This window comes from Phalangium opilio, unplaced genomic scaffold (genome assembly GCF_054372755.1).
Source record: "Phalangium opilio isolate 3A_F unplaced genomic scaffold, DU_Popi_V2 ptg000031l_1, whole genome shotgun sequence".
In the NCBI taxonomy this organism is placed as follows: Eukaryota; Metazoa; Arthropoda; class Arachnida; order Opiliones; family Phalangiidae; genus Phalangium; species Phalangium opilio.
This window is the reverse complement of record NW_028324158.1, coordinates 8,784,627-8,808,821: the sequence shown is the minus strand read 5'-3', so window position 1 is coordinate 8,808,821 and position 24,195 is coordinate 8,784,627. Positions and strand designations below refer to the sequence as shown.

The window sequence follows — 24,195 nt, the reverse complement described above, 5'->3', positions numbered from 1 at the left end:
AGAAGTGTTGCAAAGACGCGTAAAATATAGACAAAACCTTCTCGATGGGTTTTGGGCGCGTTGGAAGAAAAATTATCTACTGGAGCTTCGCTCAGCTCATCACAGGCCTAACTGTGATCCAACACCGGAACTTAAAGTCAACGACGTGGTTTTAATAGAAGACAAGAGAATCCCACGATTAATGTGGAAAACCGCGGTTGTTGTGGAAACGATGCGTGGCAGAGACGATGTAGTACGTTCATGTATGGTTCGCCTGCCAAACGGTGCGCGTCTAAGAAGACCGATACAAATGTTGTATCATTTAGAAATTTAAATGTACTAACTTTATTAAGTGTTGAACAATGTTCAAGGTGGGGGAGATTGTTAAATTTCTAAAATTGGGTTTAAATTTAGTTTAATGTTTGAATTTGTTTAATTGTATTTTAGTTGTATTAATTTTGAATTGTCATTTTATAACGCTTTGTATTGTATTTCACATTTTATACTGTATTTCACCTTTTGTAAATTCTTGTAAGCAAGTAGGCGGGAAAGGCAAACAAATCTTGAGAAATGGATGACGGTGCATGTTGTAGAGTTTTCTACGGAAACGAAAAACGAGCAGCTGAAAAAGGGAAAATTTTCCGTGGTACCGTGGTTTGGGCCTAGCTAACCCATACCAGCGGTTCTTGAATGACAAACCTGTTTTCGTTTTCGTAGAAACTCTAAAAGGTAAAGAAAAAAAAAACCTAGTACGTCAGCGCGTATAATAAGTAAAGAGAGGGTTTAGCCCCTGAAAGGACGATGTACTTGGGCCTTTGAAAAGCTCTGGATATAGCCAGATAGAAAATAAAATAGATCAGATCTTTTTAGCGCCTTAACGGAGCGAGTCATATGTTGCGACTCTTAAAAAAAAAATTGAGAAACTTTTAGCGCAGGGTTATAGCGCGCGCAACCCTTTAAAAAATTAGGATCAAATTTAACCTGGGCGATCCACCTCAAATTTAATTGAAAATAAGTGCTTTTTCAACCATTCATCATTAAAGTTTTTTATTGTTTTTAAAATGGAGTCCATTAATTTCGCAATCAAATAGTCACGTCGATCAACGAACCAATGGCATTTAATTCTCGCGCGGATAATGTTAGTGTTTCAGTCCGCTAACCTTTCCATCAATTGAAACAAGCTCTCCCAAAAAGCTATAAGGAATAACGGTAACAGCCTTTTCTCTTAAGTTCGTACTGAGCAAAGTTAGTTTTAAAATATGCATAAACACGTTTAGATTTAAAATTTTCCAGGCAAATCTGACAAGTTTTCCCAGGCTCTTAATTAAAAGAGTTTTCACAAGAGGGTCCCCTCCCTTACAGTGTGTCTACATAAACCTTTAGACACCTCCCCAACACACTAATTTCTAAAGACTTAAGACGAGAAAACTTTTGAAAGACAAAGGAAAAGACACGAGGCGTAGCGTCGTATCGTGGTTTTGTTCGCGAAGACAAATTTAATACTGAAAATACCTAGATTTATAATACTAAATATTAATTATTTATGCCTTATACAGTGTTAATTGAGTCTTCACGGATTATCAAGACATCCTACGGCTTAATTGCTATAATCTTGGCAAAGCTGCGGTAGATTACGTGGGTGTTATTGCTTGTAAAATTAATTATTGGTGCCTAATTAGGTACAATAAGCTGACTGAAATGTGATCTAAGCCTCGGTCATCAATACGGCCCTGTGCCTACCCTATATATTTATATGGTAAGCCTTTGTCAAAACAAAAAATCACATTATAATTAAACTTAAAATAAATATATTCCATAATTATAAAATGTTATTTTGTTAGACATAGTAGCAGAGCCTCTCTTATTCATTTTTGTCATACTTTTCAATTAGACTTATTGTCTATTAATAATTAAACCAAATGTTTTGGTGAGTAATATTAACATTTTTAACCCTATTGAACCATTCAAAAGCGGATACAGTCAACCATAAGTTTATAAGATATTTTCCATAAGTATGACTTACAGCTCGAGCAAGTTCGAGAACGACAAGCGAGAATTGAAGTCCTACACTCGGTTCATTTTGCAGCCCATCTTCCTATTTAGTCTGTACTAAACCTTTGTCAGCGCCTTACCGGGCGTCGCTTTACCTCGAATCTATGACCTACGTCACTTCATGACAAGCTCTCAGTAACCAGTAACCTATGATTCAACTTAATTCAACCCTTTACTTCTATTTATTTTTGGCAAAAAAGGGCAAACTCTAGGCCTAACCCTTTCTCTTTAGTCTGGTACAACTTAACCAAAAAGAAATAAATAGATCAATAATACGAGTGGTTCTATAAAAACCCTTTCTTGAACAACACTAAAAACAGAGAAAAATCCATAAGGTCTCATAGAAAACGAGTGGGCACGGTGTTAATGGTTTAATATTCAGCTCGGGTAACGTGTATCAGCTTGCATTTAAAGTGTTTTGGAGCAAAGCATTGCTAGCATGCAGCTAGCGAAACAGATCGAGTGCTGAAGCAGACCATTACGTGTCTGTATACTACCCCAGTCAGACCTACGTGCCAGGTTTTTGACGACTATAGTAATACAATATACGAGCTCCTGTCGACACCCATGGGAACCTTTAGTTTACACCATCAGTGGCGAATTTATCAATATACGATCTGCCAAGGCCCATATGGGGCATGCAGTATATGTGTTTTTGTATGGTGTAAATTGATATGGTTCAATTAAGCGAATATGTGGGTCGAATATTTTAGGGTTGCATAATTGAGTCTGATATATTTTCTTTTAATTTATGATATTGTGATAAATTGAATTGACCTGAACTGAACCAGGGATAGATTTAATTTTAGAAGTAGGAATGGAGACCAGAGTAATCTGGGCGCCCGTAAAAGTCCCGGACCCCTTTCCATGGGATGGAGGGGTATGAAAGAAGAGGCGGGGTCATAGCGATAGAAGTAAAAAGGAATTACGTATTTTTCACCGTCCCCGTCAGCAACGTCCTCAAAACGTAGTTTAAGCGAGCCAATAAGATAATTTAAACTTTTCCTTACGTGTTGGAGTGAGGGGCTCTATACAGGGCTACGAGTCGGACTGAAGTAAATACTAACCGTTCTCCATTCCTACTTCTAAAATTAAATCTATCCCTGGTATTACTTATATTTGAATCAACAAAGGTTTCTGAAATTTAACAATTAATTTGCATTTCTTGTATAAAAATAATCTGTCATTAAATCCGGCGCTATTAATTATAAATCTCACAGAAAATCAATCAATCGATGGTGCAAATTTGTTTGGGTAGTATATTGTACTTCGAAGAAGATAAAATTCGAAGAAGCCAACCTTTTAGGCTAAATAAAAAGAGCAGCAAGACGAATCGCCTTATTGTAGACAAACCCATAATCTTTCCTGTCACGCTATAGGATATGTTTAACGAAATTGAATTCCCGAGTAAAAACCGCTCATAACGCAAAATAAAAAGGCGCAATAAATTTCAAAACGACATATCAGAGCTAGCTAGACCCAATTTCCTATAAATAAAATAGGCCTAGGTTTAATATTATCCATGCAATAACCAGACAAGCATTTTATCTTATCATAAACATAGAGAGGAGGGAAAAAACAAAAGAAAGATACTATATAGTCTATGAGTGACTTGGAAGGGAATAAAATATGCATCGGAAAACAGGGTTTTCGATAGAAATGCGTTGTCCCAAACAAGACGCTCAAGGACCATAAGAAAACATAAAAATACGGAAAAGTTATTGGATGGATTCGCAACGTTAAAGTAAAAATGAAATGGAAAAATTCTGCGGTGTGCGAGGGGTCTGTAAGTTTGCTTAAAAAACTTCATATTTTGAAATGTTTCATCAAGGAGTAGTATATCGGGCCCACACCACACCCCATCCCCTAAGGAGACCTAACTTAGCCACATCCCCTAGCTACTATGTGAGACAAATACGATTGGCTCACTGCGCGACACTCTTAAGCCAATAGTGTTAAGGGAATTTTTGACGATATAAGCAGACGACAAAACAAATCTGTTTTTGAAATTACGGTCACCTCGTGTAGAACCTAGTTCTCGTGAGGAAGAGAGCATTGGAAATGAATAAGGTATTGTTGCGACAGTCATTATGGCCACCAGTGTATAAACAGTGTCTTGAAGCAATCATATTTGCTAAAAATTATACCTAATTTTGTTATTTTAACACTTGTGCCGTGTGCGTCGCCGTCAATAAATAAAAATTCACTTACCAAGGCTTAAGTGAAGAGCTCGGTGAAGGTTTCTATAATAACCCCTAATATATACATAAAATTAAGTAAAATTTAGTTACGAACGAAATCCAATTTAATTATGAGTAAAATGTTAACAATTTCTGTCTTTAAAATAGAAAAACACTAGGAAGAATGTTGGGAACAGGGATTCTAAAGGGATTCAGCGCCTCAAAAGAAACTTTTAGAGCAGACGGATTTTTTGGCGAATCAGAGACCGAGTTTAGCTTTGACCAATAACAATTGTCTCGGAAAGTAGCTAGGCGCTTTCAAAGGCGAAGTTAGGTCTCCTTAGGGAATGGGGTGTGGTGTGGGCCCGATATACTACTCCTTGGTTTCATAATCAAAACTATAAAAAACGTCTTTTTTGGGGATACTACAAATCTTAACCTTTGACCTCTTATAATTTAATGGTATTGAAAATTTTATGTGAAGAGATCTTGTATTTTAGCTTCAATTTAATTGGAATTTTAATCAAATTCGGAAATTATTTAGGGTTGTTCCATTTTAGGGCCAACTGTTCCAACTTAGGGTGCATTTTAAATGAAAAATAATGGTATTATTTAAAATAAATTGATGGCAAATAGTTTATACATAGGTCAGTATTAAAAGTGTGCAGCACCTCAGCTAGAGATCTTTGTAATTTCGCTTAATTTTAATTGGAATTTCAATCAAGTTTGGAAATTAGGGAGGGGGTGTTCCATTTTAGGGCTGTTCCATTTTGGTCTGTAATATAAGTGTCCAGCACCTCAGTTGAAGATATATTTGTTTCCTAGAACGATTTCCAAAATAAAGATATATAGTATGTTTACGTTTGAAATGGGAAGAAATGTTCCTTTCTCACGTATTTATCGCTTAAAGACGCTACTGCAGTTATAAAAGGGGGACTATGTTTTTTCTTGCCCCATATCGATTTAGCTTAAGACTGGCTTATACTTTAGTGCTAACTCCTGGTAAAAAATATCTTTGCACGGTTATTTTCAGGTTAAGTTGTTACTACTTGTTAAAGGCAGGGAATCCCCTTTTACTATGCTGGTCTTTTGGTACAAAACCAGACCCAAAAAATAACCTTTGTTTATTACATATCCTCAGAGAAAAATCAAGCTGTAATGATAAAAAATCATCGGTTGTGTAGTGGTGAAAAATTGTGACAATTTGTATCCCTTATCCCTAAATTTTATGATATTCATGGTTACCAGGACTTGAAAGAAATCAAATGGTTCAAAATTCACACTTACAAGTTAATAGTAATCTTAGTTAAATCAGAATAATTGTGTTTTTAAGAAATTAACGACTGTACCAGGAAAGCCAACATTTAGGGGTACAAACACCAATGTATTTCCTACGAGCGCCTGTAGAAGTGTTTAACCCGCAATGAATGAATGAATGAATCTTTATTTGCCTTCTTAGTAGATCCCTTTTGAAACAGGGAGGAGCCACTACTGGCTCGCAAGCAATTGGTACATACCTTTTTTTTTTTTTTTTTTTTTGTAGCATTAGAAAGGTAAGATTTACAAGATTAAATAAAATGAAATATACAATATGAATATATACAATGAAACAATACATTTTGTATTTTGTTTTACTTCCAACGGAGTGAGAGGGGGCGCAGCACACTAGCAGAATGGGGGAGGAAACTGTTATTGTTTTTTAGGTAATGTTTTTGAACGGCGTTGATTCCAGAGGGTAAGAATCCTTTTGGTAAGTAAAATGTCGGAGGAGAATACGTGGGGATCAATGTAACCTAGACGAATCTCGAGTGTTGCAGCCCGAGTAGAATATGTCACACGGGCCGAGGCAAAATCAGGGCATACCATGACTATATGGTGAACATCTTCAACCGTATTTGGACATCCAGGGCAAGAAGGGTCCCCTCCAAATATTGTTGAAATTCGACCAGTCGTAGGGAGGGACCCAGTCCGAGCTTGGAAAAGCAAGTGACTGCCTTTATCGTTGGAGTAAAAAGATTCTAGGCGTGGCGAAGATTTATGTGCACGGTACAGGGCGAGACTAGGATGTTTAAGTAGTTCAGTACGCCAAAGGTCTTCTGACGCCTCGAGAACGGATTTGTCGACAGCCCCGCACCATTCGTGCCTAGAGGTTAGGGCTGCACGGGACTGACGGCTCCCAAATTTGCGATCTAATTGTGTCATTCTCGTCATCCAATTTGTGTTTAAGCCCGAGAAACGAACATAATCATACATTTTTTTTATAACACGCGAGGAGTCCGTGAATCGTAGTCGGCCCAAGTATCGCAATTTGCTTTTAGCCTCACGGTGCGCGAAAGAGGACCAAGCAAGCTCGCCATCTATAGCTGCCTTAGCAGTTATAAAATTTCCGCCAATCGCCGCCTTCCCTACCAAGAATTGGGACTGATCAAGGCGTAGCATTGTGGCTTGACTGAGGCATAGTACATCATTAGCGTATGTAAGGCTTGGCACCGCCACCGCTTTCCACAGCGTCCGGGTAACAAATAGTGAATCATACGAGTGAAGACCTTTATGTTTCACCGCTCCTTTTAGCCTATTGGCACGCATTTGTATTTCCCGTTCTTGTGGTTGAAGGTAATTTAAATCTACGCTAAGACGAGTACCCAAATACGTGACCTCCTTGGTTTCTACCAATGGTTCGTTTTGGATGTAGAAGGTCGGTTTTTGTGCTTCGGGTAGTGGGCTGAAATCTAGCACCACACATTTGCTCGGGTTGAAAGAGAGTCCCATATCACTCGCGAAATCACTACATGTGTCCAGAAGGTGTTGGAGCTCGCAATGGGAACCGCCTGACACGAAAATATCATCGGCAAAGAACATGCCTGGTAATTTAAAGTTTAGTTCCGTGTATACACGATGCTGGAAATTGAAGCCCTCGTCAGAAGCACATAGGCGACGTTCTAACGGTTCAAGGAAAAGATCAAACAGCAATGGCGATAGCAATACACCGCTGTTCTCGGAAAAACATACATGTAGGCGCTGGTCATAGGTAAATTTCATAAACAAATTCCAAATAATATTAATTCAATTATTATTATATTTAATTATTCGCATGAACTCTAAATCCCGAAATATAAATTAATTAGGGAATAAATTTAATTAATTTTATAGATGATATCAGAAGCATCTAGTTTAAAAGTAAAAATATTAAAATCAAGGATAATAAGCAAGCAACCGAAATACCATAGTTCAAGATTGGAATAACTAAATAAGGATGGAGCATATACGGTAATGAAAATAGTACATTACGTCGTAAAATCTTGCACGCATTTTGGGGCAACGTAATCTCCAGACAAGAATGAATTTTGAAAACACTCATCCAATTCAATTCAACTATTAATAGATTTACATTTGAAGGCAGAGATATTACGTCACAAAACATAGCTGTAAAGCTTACTAAACCGTTGACGCAACGAATTAATTATTTTCAAAGGTCACTGAAACCTTTTAAGATCAGTAAAGAGATACCTGATCAGTTTTCCATTGAAAAAGTACTTAACTCGAAAACATTTTCAGCTAGCACCTAGGGATTTTAAACTTCCGCCTACGCTAAATAAACCGTGTCTTATTTCGGATGAAAGGTATTCAAGTGAATGGATTTGATTTTGTTTTTGTACTCTATGCTAAAGATAAAACGTTACACACACACGTGGGCGAACGTCATGCACTTTTCTAAAAATATCAAACAAACCATAACCTTCCTTGCAGCTTGGGAAAAAGAAAAAAAAGAATCGAATAAGGATATTTCTAAAAATAACCAAGACCTTCTCTGCTCGTCGGATCAAGTTCTCAATTTGTCATAATATGGTTCTGTTTTTCCTTTTTATATAGATGACAGAGAGGAAATACTTAACCTATATTGTGCTTGAGAACAAACTCAGTGTTTACCAAGTTTGATACAATGTATGGAAGGCAGCGAGATGGAGATTGACGTCGTGCATTACCATCTATATTTTACTACCTAGCTGCTTTCCAGCTCTATTGTTTAACTTCTTTAAACACTGCATGTATCCAAGGATAAGGCTTAGATATGTCATAAAAATATGTGGAAATACATGAAGGGGGGGGCTTCAAATGCACAGTTAAGTGGAAACTAAAGCGCATAGTTTGAATGCTACCATAGATTCAATTGCAGTAAAAATTGTTAATTTCATCACTTGCTTTTAAGTGTAGTGTAGTCGAACTAAACTTAGCCCTAATCCGGTTCATGTTTCATGTTCTACTGCAAAGAATGTACCACAGCCTGAGATACAAAGGCTTAGTTTGAATGCTACCCATGGAAGCAAAGTGTATTCGAACCTAACTTAACCCTAATCCGATTCAATGTTTAATGTTCTACTGTGAAGAATGTATCGTACCCTGAGAGACAAAGCCTTAGATAAACGTCCCAAATGTATTATTACATGAAAGCATTTCTGTAGTATAATTTATATAACAAATAGTGTACGTGTTGTAGAGAAACCACAATGTTACAGGAAAGGTTGAAGGAATAACTAAACTGTATCATTTTTCTAAGACGAAACCTTACCACCGTCCAATCGTATTTCAACGTAATGAGGTTTGGGGATTGTGTCAAGTTACATTCCAGCATTTCCCGTTATGGTTATGGTACAAATTGCGGGTAAAAAAACATTTATAGAAGCTTATGGGATGGCGAGCGATTTTTCCGTCCGTTTCTTTTGGGTCTCACTATGTCAGAAGTGGCTTGACAGATGAAGACAACGCCACAGAGGTCATGACAGCCAGCATAGAGAGATAGGGGATTCTCAGAAGCGAGAAAGAAGCTCAGGGTACAGAAAAAAAGGCGGGAAGGGGGATCATCTAGCCAGTAGGACGACCGACCACAAATTCGATCGTTGCGCGGTTTTTTTCTAGTTCGGTGATACCGAGTGTACGTAGAACATAAGATATGTTCCATAAGTATGACACCACCTATACTTCGTAATGCTACCTAGAGACTTACAGCTAGAACTAGTTCGAGAACGACGGAAGCGAGAATTGACTATGACTACACTCGGTGGTTAATTTTGCAGGACTTCCATCTTCCTATTTAGTCTGTACTAAGCCTTTGACAGCGCCTAGCTCACCAGGCGTCGCTTTACCTCGAATCTATGACCTACTTCATGCACTTCATGACAAGCTCCAGTTTGTAACCAGTGACAAACTTATAGAATATATCTTATGAACTTATGGTAGAAGCATGGCCTATTTCTTGTTCCAATTTGGAGCCAAATATTTCGTTTAGACGCTTGCCTTGAACCCATCATTAGTTCAAGATTATTGCTAGTGTTGTGGGAACTAATAATCGCGTCGTCTGCTAGGGAAGAAGGAGCTTTTTTAACAAAGTTTCCAGCACCGAGCGATGTAAATTTCCATCCAAAGGTTTTACATTATTAATTTAAATTGAGGTTTAAGCATTTAATGATTACTTAAGGCAAGCGATGCATAATTAGTCTACAAAATTAATTTAAAACAGACCAGATACCCGCATATAGTTAATTAATGGGTTTCGTTTATTATTAAAAGACTTCATCATCAAACTAAAAACTGGGCGAAAAGAAAATATAAAATTTAAAACTATATTCAAACAAACAAATTCTTCGCTAGGCAAAATTTGCAGTTCACCATAATCTAGGCTCTTTAGACTTTTGGTCTCTATAATCAAGCAATAAACAGGGATGGGGGTTGCACGTGGCCCAAGGATATTAATTTAGACGAAATGGAAAGAAAAAAGGTGGACTTCCGCTTAAGGGTAGTAGAAGTGACGAAAGAAAGAATGAAACAACCAACAACATTATCCGGAAGTACTTAGCGAGTCTGGTGTGATGCTTCTGTTCCTTTTTACATAACGCCTCTATTTTATTTTTCACCAAGCATTCATCCCACCGACATAACGCTATACGGTCCCCCAAAAAACCTGCTTTTTAATCCCCTACCCGTAATGGACCCATAATTCAGTAGAGGAGCCTACATCAATCGGGGTAAAGAAATTCTATATATTTCACGATATACTAAAATAGGGATAGATGTATTTTTAGAAGAAGGAATGGAGAACAGAGTAATCTGGGCGCGCGTCAAAGTTCCGGATCCCCTTCCACGGGACGGAGGGGTATGGAAGAACTGAAGAGGCGGGTCATAGCGACAGAGGTTTAAAAGGAATTACGTATTTTTCGCCGTCCCCGTCAGCAATGTCATCAAAACGTAGTTTAAGTGAGCCAATAAGAAAATTTAAACTTTTCGTTACGTGTTGGAGGGATATACGGGGCTATGAGTCGGACTGAAGTAAATACTAACCGTTCTCCATTCCTACTTCTAAAATTACATCTATTCCTGAATAGAACCCATTCTTTCACTTACTGAGGTTTGAAATCAATTTTAATTCAAATTTATCCCATATAATTCCATTTTGATAAAAACGTAGTTTCATAAGAAGAAGGGGTTTAACTTTGTTTACACCTTACACTGTCAACAAATCATGCCTAAAAATCTATTATAAACAATCACAAATAAGTTAATTGAAAAGGCTTTCAAACTAATTAAAAATTGGAGTTCAAACGAAATGACCTTGATGGTAGGACTGTTACTGGTATGAGAAAGGTAAACGATCGTAAAATTGAGACCCTCTACATTGTTATAAGTCCATATATCCAGCACCACTAACTCTCTTGTTTGCCCAAGTTGGCATCTCCATTTTAAGCCTCGTGCACTGTGGCAAATACCTAGGCAAAGTAGATGAGTAAGGACTAAGGGGGAAAAGAAGAAAAAAGCCAAGGCTTACTATCTAGCTGTTGCGGCCTAGAGGATTTATATAATAACCGCGCTTTGGCGACGACAAAAAGCAATATAACGGTGGTGCCAATAGGCCCCTAAGGGATATTGGCTGTTGGCCATCGTACCAAGCTCAACTTAATCCCTAAACCTTGTCTATAAAAATATACTTATTCAAAAAAGGTTTGCTAGCTATATATTGCCCCGTAGGTGATATTACCAAAACGCAGCGATAGAAGAGTACTTGGTGCACTGGGAAAATTACTGCTCTGGAAGTAAATTATTTTTTTCTTCTTATTAGTTAAAGGGAAGATAACGTTTTTCGTGAGATAAGTTAGTATAAAACATTTTTTCATTTGATGAAATGAATTAAACATTTACGAGTTAAGAAAAGAAGTATATAAATTCGCCCTTACAAGTCCCTAAATATCAAAAAGGCCAATAATTTCGCAGATCAAAATGCGGTAGTAATACACAAACTTAAAACCATAAATTCATGAGATATGTTCCTTCCATAAGTTACAAACTGGAGCTTTTCATGAAGTGACGTAGGACATAGATTCGAGGTAAAGCGACGTCTGGTGAGGCGCTGTCAAAGGCTTAATAAGTTCAGACTAAATAGGATCAGATGTAAGTCCTGCAAATTTAACCACCGAGTGTAGGACTTCAATTCTCGCTCGTCGTTCTCTAGTAACTAGCTCGAACCGAATGTAGGACTTCAACTCTCGCTCGTCGTTCTCTAGTAACTAGCTCGAACCGAATGTAGGACTTCAACTCTCGCTCGTCGTTCTCTAGTAACTAGCTCGAACCGAATGTAGGACTTCAACTCTCGCTCGTCGTTCTCTAGTAACTAGCTCGAACCGAATGTAGGACTTCAACTCTCGCTCGTCGTTCTCTAGTAACTAGCTCGAACCGAATGTAGGACTTCAACTCTCGCTCGTCGTTCTCTAGTAACTAGCTCGAACCGAATGTAGGACTTCAACTCTCGCTCGTCGTTCTCTAGTAACTAGCTCGAACCGAATGTAGGACTTCAACTCTCGCTTGTCGTTCTCTAGTAACTAGCTCGAACCGAGTGTAGGACTTCAACTCTCGCTTGTTGTTCTCTAGTAACTATCTCGAACCGAGTGTAGGACTTCAACTCTCGCTTGTCGTTCTCTAGTAACTAGCTCGAACCGAGTGTAGGACTTCAACTTTCGCTTGTCATCCTCGAACTAGCTCGAGCTGTAAGTCTCTAGGTAGCATTATGAAGAATAGGTAGTGTCATACTTTTGGATGTAACATATCTTATAGACTTATGATAACACTAATACCGGGTGAGTAAAATTTTAATTAAAAGGTACTTCTAAATCTAAACCTCCCAAAATAGAATAAAATAAAAAAAAACACTATCCTGAAAAGATTGAGTTGTTTTTTTTTTGTTTTTTTTATTCTGATTTCTGTCTTGAATTTTAGAACCTGGATTTATAACGGAGAATGGTGATGTGAAAGGCTCGGGGGGGGGGAGAAAGATTTCGTATTTCAATTAATTCTTTAAGTTTTGTATTAAGTCTCTCTGGCGTTCAAAAGAAAGATAAAAGAAAAAAAGAAAGAATATGCAAATAAGAGAAGAATTTAAAGTTTTGCTTCTTTTCATTTAAATCGCTTTTAAATGAATTTCTAAAGGCAACTTTATGGCTTGTGTGTCAGTGTATGCGTGTGTTTTTAATACACGGGAGCAAATAGGGATTGAAATTCAGTGTGTTATTTTCTCAAAAGGAAACAAGGAGTTGAGAGAAGAAAAAAAACTAATCTATATTCTGAAAGGATCTTGAGAGTCATTACATTTGTTCACTATATTTAAAAGCAACTGCTAGGATTAAAGGGATACTAAAACGCTGTAAGTGAGCTATATTCTCAGAGATTAGTTATAACTCATTAAATTTTCTGTCAAAATAATTTTTTCTTTGAATTGGGTATGAAGCCCATACCCTAACGTTCACGAGATACGTTAATTCGTAATCAATTCCACTTATTTATTTGTTCATATATTTATTTATTTATATGTTTATTTATTTATGTATATTTATTTATTTATATGTATATTTATTTATTTTTATGTATATTTATTTATTTATATGTATATTTATTTATTTTTATGTATATTTATTTATTTATTTATATGTATAAATGTATATTTATTTATATGTATAAATGTATATTTATTTATATGTATAAATGTATATTTATTTATATGTATAAATGTATATTTATTTATTTATTTATTTATTTATTTATTTATATGTATAAATGTCAGAGCTGTGCTAATTAGCTGACAACTAATTGAATTAGAATTAGCAATTAGGGAAATATTTATGAACTAATTAATTAGCCAATTAGCAATTAGGGAAATATTTATGAACTAATTAATTAGCCAATTAGCAATTAGGGAAATATTTATGAACTAATTAATTAGCCAATTAGCAATTAGACATAGAAACTAATTCAATTCAATTAGAAATTAGACATTTATTTATCAAACTAATTAATTAGAACTACTATTTTCTAATTAAGGTAAAAAGAAACCATAAGTAAATATAAAAGTTTGAAAGTGCCCATGGATTTAGTACTTTGGTAATGCAAAGTTTAATGTTTTAATGCCATTGAAAAACGGGTACGGAAGCCAAAAATGAGACAAGCCTCGAGCCTTCCGTCATGTTAAAATTTGTCTCATTTCTTCATTTTCTTGCCACAGTTCCTATAATGGACTCCTGGGTAGTAAATACATGCGCACTACTATTAATTCGAGTAGGTAAAACAGTCGAAATTTCGAAATGGGGCAGTTGCGAACTACGAAATTTTCTACTAGTACTAGTATTCTCTCATATTTGAGGAGCTGAAAAATTTAGAGTAGCACTAAGGTTTCCTCATCGATATAATAAGGCTTTTTCATATTCAAATAGAAGAATCAAGAGTTAATTCCTCGATTTTTTTACAACAAATTGTCGTAAAAGAATAATTGAAAATCCAATTGGCTAATTAGTTAATCCTAAATCTAATTAAATTTTAATTAGATAATTACCTTTCCGATTCATACTAATTAATTAGAATTACTTCTCAATTAGAACTAAGGTAATTAAAATTCAATTACCATTTTCAATTAGTAAATGTTGCTAATTAATTAGAAATTCAATTAGCTAACTAATTAATTAGCACAGCTCTGATAAATGTATAAATATTTATTTATTTATATGTATAAATATTTATTTATTTATTTATTTTTATGTATATTTAATTATTTTTATGTATATCTATTTATTTTTATGTATATTTATATATTTACTTTTATATCTATATATTTATATGTTTATTTATTTATATGTTATATATATTTATATATTTAATAAATAAATAAATAAAAAATAATTAAATATCAGTTTCAAAATAGGTTTGGATAATGTTTCATCTTAAAATTACGATAAAAAGCAATTAAACCAAAATTCTTCGTTAAAATACTGTAAAAAACATAATTATAAATAGGGCTACCTTTAACCTATAACTATTACCCCATAGATTGAATTTTTTTAAATCAGACTTCATCAACACTACAGCTCTCAAAATCCTTACAAAAGATATATTCTTTACTAAGCAATATTTTCAAATATACAATAAAGATTAAATCTTTAATTTTAATATCCCCATTAAAACAAATTAAGATATATATACATCCTTAGAACTTCATCCGCATAATATGCGTTCCAAAATCAAGCGAGTATCTTCATAATTAAGAGCGAGGGAAGGGAAGAGAACGTCGCCAAATAATAACTTCAAATTAATATATAATTTATCTATATGGTGTATATATAGTATAGCACCATTAACTAGCAGTACAGAAACGATTCGAATTCTATATATTTTAATAGGAGAATTAAGTCGGACCTCCGTAATTATCCACAATGGCTTATTTAGGTCTCCCCGTCTCTATTGCTTTGTCCCCCCAAGCGTTCACCCCCCCCCAACTAATCCGCGAGATTAAAACGAATGCAAATTTAATAGGAATTATCATTCATTCGAGCACGGGGGGATGGGGGGGGGCGAAGCAAGCAAGCTTCTATTGACGATCGGGTCGAATTTTAATCCCGATATATTCCGATATCTTCCCTTACCTTTTCCCATGCACAGACGAGGCTTGGCTTATACATGTATGTTTAACCATGGTACTTTCATCTAGGAGGTCATAATGCAGGCCTTAAATGTCTGGCCAAGAGGATATTCTCTTAAATTTCAGTAATTAACTAAAAGATAATGCTAGTTTAATTATGGGGTAATTTATAAAATACTCCCAATCGTATCTCGAAACAGTGGCTAAAATGTCATAGAAAATTTTCCTTGGAATCCTTTGTACTTCGATTCTACCACCCTTTTTGAAACACCCTTGATTGTAGACCTTTTGGATGTAAAAAAAAGGGGGTAGGCATACATTTCCGTCTCTGCGCACTCTCATGATATAAAATTACTACAGCGCAGGCGCCAAAAAGCGAGATGAAAGTTGGAGTCTTACCCCCGTGTCTTTCCCTGTAGTTACATCGAAATGGCCTCATGTATTATGAAAAGGGGTGAAAACCTGCCTTACTGAACGTCAGGTTCTGCTTAACCAATCAGTCGCTTTCCCCTACTAGTCTTCCCCTGGAAATTTGGTCGCCATTTTGAGGGAACGGAGAGAAACCATCTTAAGAACCCATCTAATTTCAAAAATTTACCGAAAAAAAACGGTACAAATATCTAGATCTTAGACTAACATCTTTAAAATTTTACTTAGAAAATAAATTTTTGTAAAAGTAGATGGTGCTATCTACTTAAACGTTGATTCCGCATGTCGAAAAGAGACTACGGCTAAGACCATCTACATATAAGAACCATGGAACCTTTCGATATGCATAGAAGGGAGAGAATGCATACGCTTTGTCTACTATAGATAATTAATTTAATATTATATGGAGTGTACGACATATTTATTGTATGGACTTGCCTGTTCGTTATTGAAGGGTTTATAGTGTAGCTGAATATGGAAGATGAGATGTTGTACATACACGCGTCTTGTATTAGGCTTAAGGGGATTGCTGTATAAAGACAAGTGCAAAGTCAATTTTGAAATTAAAAGGCCTATTTTCTTATCGACTATGCTTGGATTCCTTTGAGATGAGTAAAGGAGGTGGAACGTTTCAAGAACATACGCTGAATGCGTGGGTTCGATATCTTTAATTTTAGGGATTAAGAGATTCGAGACAGAAGTTTATAGTCAGGGCCGCTTTGAAGTTTTGTTTGGATTTTCTCAAATTAAACTCAGTCGAGTGTCTCAAAATTAATGGAAAGATGGGGGTTGCAGTAGCGCTTGAAGGACAAGGGCTACTGGGCTGAGATAAAATAATTTGGGTCGCTTCAAGGGTAAATAGGTTTGAGGTAAAATTGTGTGGGGTCGTTTCAAGGACAACTGGGTTTGAGATAAAATAATTAGGGTCTGTTCAAGGGCAACTGGGGTTGAGGTAAAATTGTGCGGGTTGCTTCAAGGACAACTGGGTTTGAGATAAAATTATGTGGGTGGTTTCAAGGAAAAATGGGTTTGAGATAAAATTATGTGGGTGGTTTCAATGACAACTGGGTTTGAGATAAAATTATGTGGGTGGTTTCAATGACAACTGAGTTTGAGATAAAATTATGTGTGTGGTTTCAATGACAACTGGGTTTGAGATAAAACTATGTGGGTGGTTTCAATGACAACTGGGTTTGAGATAAAATTATGTGGGTGGTTTCAATGACAACTGGGTTTGAGATAAAATTATGTGGGTGGTTTTAATGACAACTGGGTTTGAGATAAAATTATGTGGGTGGTTTTAATGACAACTGGGTTTGAGATAAAATTATGTGGGTGGTTTCAATGACAACTGGGTTTGAGATAAAATTATGTGGATGGTTTCAATGAGAACTGGGTTTGAGATAAAATTATGTGGGTGGTTTCAATGACAACTGGGTTTGTTATAAAATAATGGGCAATTTGTTTACAACGTTACAAAACTATAGAGAGATAAATAATTAAGTTCTTTTTTTAGTGCCGTGTCGAGATTAATAACAACCTATATTAATTTTAAATTAGAGTTTATCAAGATGTGCCCCAAAGAAAAAAAAACAGTTAAGCTGGATATTTAATTCAATTGAAGCCTAATTTTGGCGTTAGAACGCCCATATTAAAAAATGCGAAAGAAAAATTAAAAAATAGACATATATCTGCACAAAAAATAAATCTTAGTCAAACTAATTCTTTTCTGTCCAACCCTGAAAAATCCTCATCCATTTCATGGGATCTCGCTTCCCCCCTCCCCCGGAACTGATTTTCTGATATCCGGAGGCCGCCTAAAAATATTAGTCTCGCCTAATTTAATCAAGAATCCCCCCCCCCTTTATTCCTTAAAAAAAAGAAAGATGGAGTAAACCAAACTCGAAGCAGAGATGATAAATCCTTCGGCGGACAATTGATTTCTTCACAGAACGGAAGGCATGCCATGCAACGCAAGCCCAAGAAAGAAGGAAGAAAAAAAACTTAGAAGAAATTCTCCTCACTTCTCCTGTTCCTATACCCTCTTGATTGACACTTTCTTGACGCTTTATTCAGGGGATACTAATCAATTCAACAGCACGATACGCCCACACAAAAAAAATTTACCCAACCAAAAGGGAAAGTCAAAGTTTTTACCCCCTTCTTCAAGTTGAGTTAATACATTAGATGATTGTAGAGCATAAAAAATATTTTCAAGTTCTAGAATATTGACTATTCAGTATTCCAGCAGAGAAGAAAACATCACATGCCGCCATTTTAGGTTATTTCACTCGTGTCAATAAGCACCGCTAGAGGCAGTGCAAGACAAGTGGGCTAACCTCCAGCGTGTAGTGAACTCGGTGACTCTTGGTGTGAGAGAAATAACATAACATGGCTGACTCCCCCCTGTGTATTGGTGTCTCATGATGACACTTGTATTAACCTATTTCTCCAAGCCTTTTGTGCCTTCTATAATGGGTTCCATTGAGTATGGTCATCTCTTTCAGTACATGTTCTTTTGGAAAATATTAGCCGTGAGTGACTCTACTAGACAATGTGAAACTCTGTAATTGCAGACAGCTTGTTGGTTAACGATAAGACAGTGTAATATTTCAATGGCGTCTGCTCTGTAGTTGTTTTGTGTCACAGAGAGGAGCTAAGAAGGCAACATTTTTCAACCACCTCATCTACTAACCCTAACTCATGCATAGCTAGCTGCACCATAGTGAAATGGCCCACGTTACTACCCATCCAAGTCACCTTACACTGTTCCAAGCTAACAAATATGGGTTTCCATCATTCTTTAATGGTGTCAGGTGACATATACTTCTTGGTGGTGTCTAACTTTATCCGAGTATCACTTGCCAGGCAAGATGACGGCACACTACCGAGTTCTCACGCAATACAGCCCAGCATGGTGACTTGTTTACATACGGGACTTTTCTAAGACAGATTTCAACCCTCTGGCATAATAATCTGAACAAACACAGCTCCCTATCACTTGTCACCAACGTTAATGCTACTTCTTTATTTCAGTCAGCTTTAAACAACACTGTAATGTAACGTTGGTACAAAAAGTAGAATTTCAAAATGAACTTCGGGGAAACCATCCGATTTTAAATTAATTATTTGAAAACCAAGGTACTTTTAATCATATATGTCAACATAGTTGGGTGATGGGGATTTTGGGCTAGCTTCCATCTACAGCGGGGTGTTGGACACTCGTTAGTTTTGAGTATTTCTCTACATAAAATCGAAGAGGTTTTTACAAAAAAAGAATTAACAGAAGCTAATTTCCACCAAAAAATGGAAAAATTTGCACGAAAATATTGAAAGTATCGATGCGTTTGCATTATAACTAAGTCAGAAACCGACGATAGTTGAGTTTACTACTTAATCTTGCAATAATCTCTCTGGGAGCATTGATTATCCTGAAATTTCCAATTTTTACAGAGTGTCCGACCCCCCTTGTTCGGTTTAATAGCGATTTCGGAGACGGGTGTGTTCCGCTTCTGAAAGGGGTATCGGTGCAGTACGGGTAGACCTGACTATTTTGATAAATTTTTCATATAGTCCACGCTTTTGTAATTAAAAGAGGCAAATATTTGGAGAAATATCGTACGCTATTTTCAGAGCAAAAGTGGGGGGAGGGGGACGGAAACTGTCGAATTTTAATTCAACATTTTATAAATTTATAAACGTTAAAATTTCAGTTATCAAATCGTGTTTAGTCTTATTTTTTATATATATAAATATAAAATTAACAGTAGATTAAATTGACTAATGTTTTAGAGTGTAGTGTAAATCTCAATCAATGGAGTAAAATTAGATAACAGAAGAAACAAATCTTTTTGATGTCAACCCCCCATAATAGTATATAGAGTTTTCTCAGTTGTGACGTCAGTGCCTAGGTAAAACGTCACGAACTTAGCTTTGGCAGTGCAATTGGCGGCCATGTTTGGTATCGCCTTGGTTCCATGGTCAAATAGCATGGCTGACGTCACACTTACGCTTCTGAGATAGCTCTATTGGAGGGGGTAAAGTCTGGTCACGTGACAACAGGAACCTTAGGTCGTCATACTGTATGAATAGAGAGATGCACCCCCCCCTTTTCACCTCCTGTCTATTTTTCCTTAATTCTCTATCGAAAATGCGTCTACAAAATTCCTAAGCATCTTCAGAATTAAAAGAGAAATCAGGAGTAAATATTGCCAATTAATTAGCTGGAAATTAATTAAATGAATCCCAATTAAGAACTAAATCTCTACTGCAGACGAATTTAGAGTAAATATTAAATAGGATTAATTAAATACAAAGCGACTTAAACTAATAATCAAAATTATACTAAAACTAAACTAATTAAATGAAAAATTTACCAACTTGATTACAGCCCAAATTAAATTAATTAAAAATGTTCAATACACATAATAATAATAATAATAAAATATTTATTATTAAGGATTTAAAATGAACAAATACGCGTAACGTAAATGCTAAGCGCTAAGCGCATGCGCTATAAACTCCTGTCCATTATTAAATTATTGAAATTAACAAAATTCGCCATACGAAACGAAACGGGAACTCGCTCGTCTATATTTATAACCTTAATAAATAGAGTTCATCCCGTCCTTAAACTTCCAAAGGGATCTTTAGTAAAAGCCAATATTAAAACTAATACAAGGCGTTGAATTCTCATAAAGGGATGCCCACCTTACAAGGGAGGAAACGAAAACATCTCTGCCATAATTTAAAAATTAATATTTTAAAATTATTCCATTGTCATATTCATTCTACACGATGGTTCTATCTATATATACGCCATTTCATTTGGAATTGCGCGAAACCCTTACCCTTATTATATAAGCTACCTTTTAATGTATATTTAATATACATTATCATAAGTTCATAAGTATGTCCCATTATAAGTTTGTCACCGGTTACAAACTGGAGCTTGTCATAAAGTGAATGAGGTAGGTCATAGATTCGAGGTAAAGCGACGCCTGGTGAGGCACTGTCAAAGGCTTAGTACAGACTAAATAGGAATATGGACTGCAACATTAACCACCGAGTGTAGTCAATTCTCGCTCGAGCTGTAAGTATCTAGCATTAGGAAATCATACTTCGAAACGTATCTCACGAACTTATGAGATTATTAAAGGAGAAATCATAGGTAGTGAGAGACTAACATTATCGAAGCAGTCCCTACGTTGGGGAACTTGTTTTATAATTTGGGGGCAAGCAGGGGATATAGGTTTTAGCTGTGGTAACGCTGGTTAGCGTTAAGCGTGAGACGGTATACTATAAGCCTATAAGATGATGAGGGAAGCGCAAGAGCTAGTGGAAGAGTTGAGACGGAGAGAGGGAGAGAGAGCGTCAGGATCCTTAGGTAAACACCTCAAGGCATGAAGATAGGACAGTGAGGGTTTGCAGCTAAGCTGCGGGGGTGCAATTGGAAGGAAAGGGAGAAGAGAAAGACAGATCAATTGCGTTGCTTCTAGAGAGGTACGAAAAGGAAAGGTGTTGCAGCGCAAAACTGTCATAACTTACAGTTCTGAAAGATGTTGACTTCCTGCAACAACAACTCGTTTTCAATTTAGATCTAGTAGCTTCATAGTGAAGGTTTCATTTCGACCTCCTAATCCTTTTAATCGATTTAGATTATTTAACCCTCTGGTTCAATGATTAAACGAGTTGAAATAATTGGGATGTTTCTATTAAGCATCACAATTAAATTTTAGTAAAATTAGAAATCAAGTACCTAATATCTCGAAGAAACAAACAGTCTTCTTTTTCTAAACAATATTCGAACCCCACGACAAAAGCCATGCATACTCTGTCTTTCTTTTTAAGTCTAAAATTTAAACAATTGACGTATCAAAAAGGCTCAATTACAATAACCCTAAGTAGTTTCAATTTACAATTGCTAAACGTTCTATTGTCTTTGAGGGGAACTACTTTATCGCCACCTGAACTTCTCTAAGGACAATCTTTTTTAAAGGTTTGGGTAGTGAGGTATAGTTACAACGAAAGTCCACTAAGCACCAATCTCACTCTGCACAAAGCCAGAGCCTGTTGCGGTGCAGACGATAATTTCTCCTATTCCATGGAGCTGCAGCTATCCTTTATGCACCCCTTTATATTTCGTAATAAATAGGCCTAGGCCTAAATCAAAGACGCGCGTTGAGAACTATACACTATATAAGAGAAACTATATGCTAAGCCTTTTCGTAAATAAACATATGGGCAATCCTTTCTGTAGGCCATTTTTAAACATTTAAGAATCGTTCCTTCCTCAAGTCTTTGATATATTGAAAATGCCTAATGAATAAGAGGCCGGGGAAAACTTGCCCTTTTACTATTGGTTTTAATGATTTAGAGTATTATCACAAGTGACATCATATCCTTAAGTATGAATCATCCTATTGTTTCAGTACTAACAGCCAATCCATTTGATTATAGTCAAAATCAGTTTAATTAATTTTGATGAAGAATCATACTTTGTAATATTATGTTATTTATGGTAATATATTTAAGGGGCTCCTTAGGAAATTTCCCAGCGTTCCTCGCCTTTGCTCTTAGAGAAGCTATAAAGTTATAGCTTTCAATTTCATTTTTGCAAGCTGCTACTAATGAAAGATTTAAGGCTTTGATGAAGCCGACGCGCAAATTATTGGCTATTGATTCAATTGTTATTTCGGGTTTTGCATTTTGGGCGCGAGTAAAGTCGCTAACCCTAATGGAAGATGAAAGAGTTGTAATGGAAGTGATATGCCTTCATTTTCAAAGTTATTCCACTTATAATTGGTCTAATGTAACTTAAGGCGAGCTTTACTAAGTGTATTGCTGTATAATTCTAACCGACTTGATTGTTTCAAATTGAAATAAAGCTTAATGAAACTTTTAATATTAGAATTTTGATAGTTTGGATAAATTTTGAATTGCTGCAATTAAACGGATTGTAGCGTTTAATTTTGACTTAATTTTAAAAATATTTAAAATTACGTGTTATGAAAAAAAAACTCTTGTTAGATTAGGGTTAAGTTAGATTAGGGTTAGGTTTAGTCATTTTAGGGTTAGGTTTAGGTTAGTTAGATTAGGGTTAGGTTTAGGTTCAGTTAGATTAGGGCTAGGTTTAGGTCAAATTAGATTAGGGTTAGGTTTAGGTCAAATTAGATTAGGGTTAGGGTTAGGTTTAGGTCAAGCTAGATTATGGTTAGGTTTAGGTCAAGCTAGATTATGGTTAGGTTTAGGTCAAGCTAGATTATGGTTAGGTTTAGGTTAAGTTAGGTTAGTTTGGTGCATGGGTGGTCAGGCTGTCGTCTTGAACATATGAAATTAAAAGTCAACGAAACCAGAAACTAAAAAGTTCTCACTCCATTTACTTATCCTTCTTGGCAAGAGTAATTGGAACCATTTCAAAATATATAATGCTGAAAACCATCACTATTTAATCTCTATATCTAATAATCCGTAACTCTTTCCATATTTCATAGAATCACAAGTAGAGTCTACGTCTATTCGAGAGAGGAAGACCGGTTATCACTAAAAATAAGAATTACAGACGTCAATGGAGAACTGCGACTTGGGTCTTTGTAGACGGAGCTAGACAGAGGAAAAGAGCTGGGATATTCCACTGAGGAATCATATTGCTAAGACGAATCAGTTCGGAGAGACCCCAGGACCAAAAGGGAACCTAGCTGTCAAAAGCTGCAAGAGACGCAAACGCGACATTGAAAGCGTACGAGGGTGGTTGGATGTGTAACTAGGGCCACAAGGTACAGAGAGCCAACGCAGCCATTCGTAACGTCAAATATCCCAAGACAGTAGTGAAAGGTTTCGAGACTTAGGGTTTATAAAAGAAGGAGAAAGGCGCGATATTCATACGTCGAGTTATCGAAAGGAATGCCGACTCGAGACTGTAATTTTCGAGCCAATTGGAGCTTGCTTTGAAGGGAATAACAATAATAAAATAGTCTGTTTAAATCTTTCAACTATGCGGAAACAGTTTGTGTCGCAATAGTGTACGTTTAAAATGAACTCAAAAATGAAAACAGACGCGATTCTTGCAGTTCAACGATGCGCGAGTAACTTCTACTATTTTCTTTTATAGACGATACCATATCGAAAGAGTCGTGTGGGTTTACTATTGTATGCGTCCAAGTCTAAAAGTTCCATCAATGGACACTGTAACAGAGGTATTCGCGGTTTCAGTTCAGCTGTTATCCTTACTGAACTGAACTACAATCGTAACAAAGAATGCGACTATTTCTGGACTGCATGATTTGCGAATAGCGACGTTGATGCGAACATTAATGAATTGGAAATTGTAATAAACCAACTTGGTTTGTTTTAAAAAGCTATTTTCCAAAATCAAAAGAGCAAACTCCGACTAACTGACTGACAGAAAGGGTTAAGCCGATACGGGAACCTACATTACAATCAATAACCGGAGGAGAGAAAACTTACCACTAGTTCCCTCCCCCCCCCCGGCCGGGCCCCCAAAACTCTTGGCTTATTCCCCCCCCCCCTCTTTGAAGTCTTCACCACATCTACCAGCAAATGTATTTCGATTTCCACAATCCCCAATCCATTTCCCTCTCCCTACCCGAT

General features: G+C 36.2%; 2 protein-coding genes across 3 annotated transcripts in view; both read right to left on the bottom strand.

Moving 5' to 3' along the window:
• Positions 1-24,195, bottom strand: part of Ten-m (teneurin transmembrane protein Ten-m) — a 415,273-nt gene that overhangs the window by 215,152 nt on the left and 175,926 nt on the right. The gene's annotated exons all lie outside the window — the stretch shown is intronic.
• LOC149690428 (uncharacterized) lies at positions 4,456-12,451 on the bottom strand. The gene is made up of 2 exons (XM_089869960.1): positions 5,828-12,451; positions 4,456-5,728 (listed from the first exon to the last, which is right to left on the bottom strand). Exon 1 carries the CDS (start codon positions 7,248-7,250, stop codon positions 5,901-5,903), a length of 1,350 nt encoding a protein of 449 aa, XP_089726086.1. The 5' UTR covers positions 7,251-12,451; the 3' UTR covers positions 4,456-5,728; positions 5,828-5,900.

What these genes read in the sequence shown, in the direction of transcription:
- LOC149690428 (XM_089869960.1), bottom strand. Translation starts at nt 7,250, where the DNA reads ATGAAATTTACCTATGACCAGCGCCTACATGTATGTTTTTCCGAGAAC.